The sequence below is a fragment of the Cannabis sativa genome, chromosome 4, assembly GCF_029168945.1.
Source record: "Cannabis sativa cultivar Pink pepper isolate KNU-18-1 chromosome 4, ASM2916894v1, whole genome shotgun sequence".
Taxonomy (NCBI): Eukaryota; Viridiplantae; Streptophyta; class Magnoliopsida; order Rosales; family Cannabaceae; genus Cannabis; species Cannabis sativa.
Window position 1 is genome coordinate 56,628,688 of NC_083604.1, and position 8,669 is coordinate 56,637,356.

General features: G+C 33.4%; 1 protein-coding gene across 1 annotated transcript; it reads left to right on the forward strand.

Moving 5' to 3' along the window:
- Positions 1–7,839: 7,839 nt before the first annotated feature.
- Positions 7,840–8,388, forward strand: LOC133037013 (uncharacterized). The gene has a single exon (XM_061113807.1). It carries the CDS (start codon positions 7,840–7,842, stop codon positions 8,386–8,388), a length of 549 nt encoding a protein of 182 aa, XP_060969790.1.
- The last annotated feature ends 281 nt before the right edge of the window (positions 8,389–8,669 follow it).

The window sequence follows — 8,669 nt, forward strand, 5'->3', positions numbered from 1 at the left end:
CAATAATGAAATATTACAAATTAAAGTAAAAACTTTAATTAAATTTCAAAATGGAATAATTTTGAAAAATATCTTATTTAAGTTGTTTAGAAAAATCTAAATACCCAACTTAAAAATATTCCTCAACCAATGACTTAATTAAATATTACCAATTAAGTAGTAACCACTTAATTTAGAAGATATTCCATTTTAAGTTCCCATATTTGGAAAATATCAACTTAAAAAATATCTAAAGAATCTTAATAACCAATTTCCAAAATTCCTCAACTTAATTTATAATAGGAAATTCAAAAATATTCAAATCTAAGTTGATTTGATAGATTTAACTAAATCTCAACTTAAATAGGAATATTTAATGAAATTATAAAATTAAGATTCAGAAAGAATTTATATGGTTATAATTCCATATTTAATTAAAAACAAGAAAAATACATATAGCTTTCCAGAATATAACTATTCAAACTATGTTTTTCTTAAATTAATTTCAAGGAAGAATGAAATTAATTATGTTGCTAATCAATTTTTTTATTAGGTCAAACTAATATAATTAACCTAGCACAGTTATCCAAATCAGGCAAATGGGCCTTCACAATTGGGGTTGTTCATGTGAGGGGGGGCTGGGTCCAGTATGTCGCACCCACTTCTAAGGCTCCCAACTCTCACACAAGGCCCAAAAGAGAGGAATTTAACCTTACAATGAATAACTGTTATTAATTGAATAGGCTCACAACTAAATGAGCCTAAATAAAATCTATCAGTTATGATATTTTATTTAGCAACAACCACCTATATGTATCTATAATAGAAATTAAACATATAGGCTCACACAGGCATACACATTTGGATGGATCCTATCATGTTGCTAGGTCATACACAGATGAAAGAAGTTTGTAAAAATTACCTGTTACAAATTATTTACTTGATCTATCGTCAATTGAACCTTTGGTTAAAATTAGATCATCTGATCTATCATCAAGTTAACCAAGGCAATTTAGATCAAGCAATAATAGGTTTTAGAAAACTTACAAACAATCTAAAACACATACTCCTGCAACAAGGTTAGATTTGGATAGTTGGATGTAGGATTTATTTAATTTTAAACATTTATTTCGAAAATAAAATTAAAATTAAACCTACCATTTTGAAAAATTAGGTTTTTGGGTAACCTAAATGTCATTTCAAAATAAATTGCTAACTTTCCTTTTAAATTTCATGTTATTTAATAAATTAAATAATAAAATAGAAAATGGTAAATACATACCCTTTTCTTGTTTTACAATTTAATTTAATTAAAAAAAAATAACAAAATTTAAAAGTTAACAAAAATACCTTATTTCCTCTTTTAAAATTATCATGATTATTATGATCTTATTTTAATTAAGGTCAAGTTACCAAAAAAAATTAATATCTGACCTTAAAAAAAAATAAAATAATCAAATTTTAAAAGAAATAAGAAAAAGGGTAAGCAAAACTTGATTTTTCCTATTTTCAAAATCAAATTACACTAATATCTAAAATTAATTTTAAAAATAAAAATTAATTTATTTTTGATAATTAGATTTGAAATTTGAAAAACAAAAATCAACATACAAAATTACACAAAAAATCGGAATTTAATTCCATGAAATAGCATGAAAAATCGAAAAAATTGAAAAATTGGATGAACTGTACGGATGTCATGCAGTGCATGACCATCCGCGCGCGGATCCAAGGTGCTTGACCGAGAAATCACGGCGCAGGAAGGCTGCAAGCAGCCATTCCGCGCGCGTGATGAGTTGCTTGTCACCCCGATTTTTCCAATTTTCAAAAATTCATAACTAATTCAAATTAAATCGAAATCGAGTTCTGTAAAAAGGTAAATTGCTTAGAATTTTCCAAACTATCCAACAAAAATAATTACAGAATAAGAACAGTAACCATTTTTCCCAGAATTCACAAACAACAATCAAACATCAATATGACACTCAAAGCAACATGATACCATCCAAAAAACAAGAAAATCGTTTTAAGTCCAAATTTCTTGCAAGCAAATCAATTACCATGGCTCTGGTGCCAGTTGTTGGAAGTTATTTTACCAGGAACTTAGATCTACTCACAAGTATGTTGATTTAACAACCTAAATATGAACTTCTAAAACAATATGAAATTAAACACATAAGAGTATCAGAAATCTTACAGTGATTGCAGCGGAATATATGTCTCCTCCCACTCAGATCTCTAACCCTTGATTCCTTTCTGTAGCAGAGTATAATCAAGATCTGAGCCCGATAATCCTTCTTTGTTGTTTCTGAATTCTACACAGCCTTCCTCACTATGATTGAGGTATTACTTGATGTGTGTGGGCACTACTCTAGCACTCATACATTTCGAAACAGTGAAGGAAGAGAGAGAGAGAGAGGGTGGCGGCTCAGAGAGAATTTTCTGACAGAAAATTCTTTCAGAATAATGCTGTGAAAAGCTTTTTCAGTTGTGTACAACTCTGAAGCCTTTGCCTTCTATTTATAGAAGACCACCAAGGGCTATGATTGACATTTGGAATTGAAAAAATCAAAGGGAAAAGGAAGCTAAGTGGCCGGCCTAGGCAATGTGGAAACAAGGCTTCCCACTTTTCCAACTTTCCTTTTCCTACACTGATAGTTTCTTGTTTTGTGAAAAACTGCCAATTCCATTGTTCAACCATATTAATGACAAATCTAATTATTTAATAATTAAAAAATAATTATCAAATAATATATTATCATTTATTTTATTAATAATGAAACTAATTAAAGTTTCCTAATTAATAAATATGCCCTTCAAAATCTCTATTTACTGTTTTGCCCTTAATAAGTGATTAATTCTCAAACAGACAAGTCCATCTTGAGAATTTTTAATTGATTAATTAAAATCAATTAAATGAGTCTTACAAGTAATATCATCTCAACTAGTGAGGGGACCATGGGTCTATATATTCGAGCTTCCAATAAGCAGATCTAGAATTTACCACTTAAATTCACTAACTTATTAATTCTTCGTTGAATCCACACACAGAACTCAGAATTGCACTCTCAGTATATAGAATGCTCTATATGTTCCACCATATAGACACATTATTAGTTATCCATTGTTATAATCCTAATGTGATCAATGATCCTCTATATGGATGATTTACACTGTAAAGGAACTTAAATTACCGTAACACCCTACAATGTATTTTATCCTTAAAACACTTAACCCTGTATAAATGATATTTCAACTAAGTGAAATGAGTACTCAATCATTTATCTCGTTTGGTTAAGCTCGAAGGAAATCACCCTTTGCTTACTATTCGCCAGATAGAAGCTATAGATTCCATATTTATGTTAGCGCTCCCACTCAATCGCACTACCGTGTTCCCAAAATGTATGTATTGCCCAGACTAAAGATTTAGGCTTAACTAACAAATCAAAGAACACGAATAACACTCTTGAAATTAAGCCTAACCATATCAGGATTTAGATCATGTGATCTAGGATCAACTTATGATATTGAATTGAATAGATGTTTACGATAATTTTCAAAATCTAATTCAAAGTTCAATATCGGTCCATTCCAATGCATACTCCATGCATCCAACCTGAGCTTTACTTTAACCTATGTTCTGGAAAGAACATAACATTTTTCCAAATGTAAGTAAACTCTGTTGTAGATTGTCATATCAGTGAAACCCAGTGTTCTGATAAATCTAGGAATACTTTATTCACATAGTCATGTTTATTTTCAACTGTGTTGACAACACAATAAACATGTTCAACTATGTGAAAGGGGTTTGGATGAATTTATAAATCAAATAGACAAGCAATTGATTAAGTGAACCAAAACATACACAAGTGAATGAAAAATTACTTCTGTTACTTTATTGATATTGAATAATTTGGATTACATTGAAACAGAGTTTTATTTAGGGCATAAAACCCAACAAATGAATAGCGAGCTATCCATCTCGCTATAGGAAGAAATACTCCTGGTAAACTCCAGCTCGCTGCCAGGGTTATTGTTGCTATTGAGAACTCCCAGGACATGATTGTCCAGTCTAAAAGGCTTACGGTCAAAGAGCGGTTCTTAAGTTTGCTTAGTACATAGTGCTCATGCCAGTACTAGAAAGTGTGTACGCTAAGTCCTTCGTCTATACACAAGGCGAGACATCTCAGCGAGGTACACTCTGTAGCGTGTCCTAATCCACATCAACGTTGACTTCCTTCAACACGATATAAATCACAGCTGTGTGATTTTCAAATAATAACTGTATATACTTACAAGGGGCATAAATTGAGCCCAGAATTTCAGGACATATCGTTAGATGATTTGAAATCAAATGTAATTAACTACAAACCTATGTTATTAAAAATAGGGGTAGAATATACAGAAAATAGGGAAGAAAAACTTTAGAGAAAAAAGAGAATACACCGTTTGTGAAAGAACCCTAGTTCTGTATCAGGAAAGTCTGAATAAGATTGACTCGTTGTAACGCCCTGACTGTCAGGGACGCCACGTGTGTGTTTTACAAACTTATTATCACTAATCTATTAGTTTAGGAAAAGGATGTGGTTAAATTTAAAACCTTTGGTTTAATTTAAAGTAAAAACTTTCATTATAAATACGGTTGTAATATCGGGATCCCTATAAACTATAGTTCATTTACAACTAGTTTACAATACAGTTATTACAAAATCAAGGTTACATTTCAAAAAATAAAAAGAAAGGGTCAATCCTGATTCCCAGAAGCCAAGACACCACGGCTGATACGTACAATGCTGGATGACCTCTGGCTCATGGCTGAACACATTTGTTATACTTCTAACCTGCACCACAAAGCATCCGTGAGTCACGGTTACTTAGCAAGAAAAGATACTAGATAAAGAAAAATCATGGAAGGTGAAAGCAGATTTCATTACAACAGATTATACATACCAATAGGTCATACTCTTTCAACATACTTATTCAATTCAACATCTATACGAATAAACTTATTACAAAATTAAGAGTATTGCTAACTATACATAATCAACATCTCCAATGTTTCATTAAACACCTTAATCATACTTTATTATAAATACTTATTTTCAATGCTTCATAAAGCACTCTAGTTCACCCATTAACATATCCACACAATTTCAGTGCTTCATAAAGAACTCTAATCAAGCATCATTAAAAACATGTATTCTTACATCCCTAGGCCACTGAGACTGCAAAAAAAGTGACCAATTTCATAAGCAATATAACATTCATTCAACCATACCATAACAGAAATGTATTCAATTACAACTCATCACATAATAATACACTTGATCCATTTCACAACATCGTAAGCACCTAATTTCGGTACTTCATAAAGTACCCTTACCACTCGTTAACCACGAGCTACATATGTCACTATCGTTGCCCGATACAGCAAACAATAAGTAAGAAACCTATCCGCGGTTTCAGGAGTAATTACTCATAACGGTAATGACAATTTCTTATACTCGATCATTATCGAGTCACAACGATAATAATCGTTTCATAACATTACCCTCAATTATAATCGAGTCACAACAATAATAATCGTTTCCTATCCTTTTCCTCAATCATAATCGAGTCACAATGACAATAATCGTTTCCTATTATTTCCCTCGATCATAATTGAGTCACAGTGAATACATATCGTTAATCTCGTTTGAGATTAAGTTACAACAAACACATACCGAGATTTTGATCATAATCGAACTGTAACAGTTATAACGTTAACCATATACGGTATTTAAAACTTTTCTTACCTCAGTCCAAAAATTTAGTGTACATGCTGACCTCAAGTGGAGTCAAAGCTTGACAATCCCGGGTCCTATGTCATGACAACAAAGCTCAATAAACAACTTATTCCAAACTTTAGAATAACCCTAACTTCATAACCGGACATATCTAACTCTCCACTGATTCGGAATAATTCAAACATCATTAAGATATCCTATTCTAAGCTCTGGGAAAATACCCCGAACAAAATCAATTTGGAAGCCTAAAACTAGGGTTTCCCTGTTGCCAAAATCGGTTGACCGGTTTCACTATGCATGTGAAACCGGTTAACCGGTTTTCCCTGCTGCAGAAATAGGAAATCTCTGGTTTGATGCTCCAAAACCCAACCAAATCACTTCCAAACCTGTTCAAACTCTCCAGAACAGTTTAATATTACAAATACAACATGTTCAAAACATTTATTCACATTAATTCATCCAATTACACAATTCACCATGCTAGAATCAAAATTAGGTTTTTTAACTAAATTTTCCAATTCCTAATCAAGCAGCCATCAAATACACTTAATCTAAACTCAAGTAAGCCCTAAATCAGACCTATAAACATAATTTAAACTCAACTTAATACCACAGTTCCAAAATCACAAAACTCGTAACAAGAACTAACTTAAACTTAAGAAATCTCCAAACAAACACCAAGAAAACTCACCTCAAAGCTTGGACAGCCACAAGCTCTTGCAAGAACACTTCAATTAATTAAATTGAAGAAGAAAAAATCCCCCTGGTGTGCTGGCCCTCTAGGTTCGAAGGAAGGGAGTAGAAGAAAGAAGGTTACTCTTCATTTTCTCAATTTCTCAACTATCTTTTTATTTCCAACTTATCCTTCAGCATAAATCATTTTTTTTCTAAATTAGAATAGCGTAACTAAGCACTAGAAGACAAAAGAATTAACTTAAGAAAATGACTATCCTAACCCTCCCCACCAAATTTAAACTATATTATACTTAAGGGTATTTAAGTAATTTCTAACTAATCCGCCAAACCGACAACTTAGAATTTTAAACTAGTCCGATCTAATTCCAATTCAACTCATCGTTTAATGTTATGACATTTTCGACCACTCCGTCAAGTTCCCACGGCCGCCGACCCAAAAATATTTTTATTTTAAAAAAAATGGTATCTACAATACCCCTATAATTCGATAAAATCTCTGTAATTAATAAATTACGCTTCATTTATTCATTTACTCAAATCCCACTAATTAACTCGTAACTAGCTTAAGTAAGATTATAATCTTACTCTAATATCCATATATTTACATATTTAATAAAATATGTCCAAATAAATATCAATAAAATTTTTGGGATATTACACTCGTGAACTATGCAGAATTAACTGTAAAACCACGCAAAAACCTTGTTTTCTTTTTGTATCAATTATTTTTTCTTAGATCATTTATACTTTCTGTGCAAAAATCTATTACAAAAATAGGCTCATAATCGTAAACGAAAATTTGCGTTAACAGTTTGGTGCTTTCATTGAGAGCCTACGTGATAAAAGCTCAAAAAAATCCCTCCTAACCAAAGAAGAAATTTTTTCTTTATGGCTGATAATGGGGAAAACGATAACACTCATCCTGAAGTGACTACTCACCATCCTAGAAAAGAGTCGATGGGCTCACAAAGGCCACCTAATTCACGAACAACACGTTCGACACGATCCACACGCTCAAGGAGGAGTCAGCATGATGGAGACCAAAACCCAAAAACTGGGAATGTGGAACCTAGCACGAATGTTGGCGGTTCTACACCCATGGGTGATGGTTCCTATGACCCTACGAGATACGTACCGTTGGTCGAGTCTGAAAATCGTCAACTCCAGCGATGTCTAGAGGAGGCAAACCAACAAAACGCTAAGTTGGAACGGGAGGCAGCCGCAGCTAGGGCGACAGAGGATAATGCCGCACAAAACTAACCTAATCCTGAAGTGAGAAGACCACGAGGCAGACCTCGCGGCTCACGAACCAGGAGGCAGGAGACAACTCAATGAGACCCCCAAGATTCTCAGGAAGAACAACCTAGGGAAACTAGGGATGCTCCTGAAGAAGAACAACCAAGTGATGAAGCACCTCTTCGAGAAGTGCCTCAAAGACCCCGGGGATGCCCAACCAAGGGGAATGAACATAATAACTTGTCGGAACCTTCTCACAGAAATGAGAACAGAAGGCAACCCAGGACTAGGGAATAGGTCAGACAACGGGACTCAGTTCAATGGTGAATTATTCACTGTGTTTTGTGAAAGGAACAAGATAATTAAAATCCTCTCGTCAGTATCCAGGCCTCAGGCAAATGGACAAGTAGAAGTTGTTAACAAGACCTTAAAGGATACTATGAAGAAGAACTTAGATGTTGCTAAGGGTAGATGGGTCGACGAACTACCTCAAGTACTTTGGGCTCATAGGACGACTGAGAAAACAGCAATGGGACATACTCCTTTCTCGCTAGCATTTGGCTCGGAGGCAATGTTGCCTGTAGAAGCAAATAACTTGACTCACATACAAGAGATTTATAACCAAGAAGAAAACCAAGAACTTTTAAAACTGTCCTTGGATCTACTTGATGAAAAACGTACTGAGTCGTAGATTACTAATGCAGCATACCAACACCAAGTAAAAAGATACTTCAATAAAAGGGTGAAAAGGAGGCTCTTCAACATTTGAGACTTGGTGCTAAGGCGAGTATTTGCAAATACGAGAGATGCATCTGCAGGAGTGTAAAGACCGCTTAGCTTAAATTCGGAAATTAGTAGATAATTAGAGTTTAATAATGAAAATTAGTTATTGATATTATTTATGATGATTTATTTGAATTCAGGATGCATTTTATATGACATGTATAGGAATTTCGTATTTTTGCATGTTCA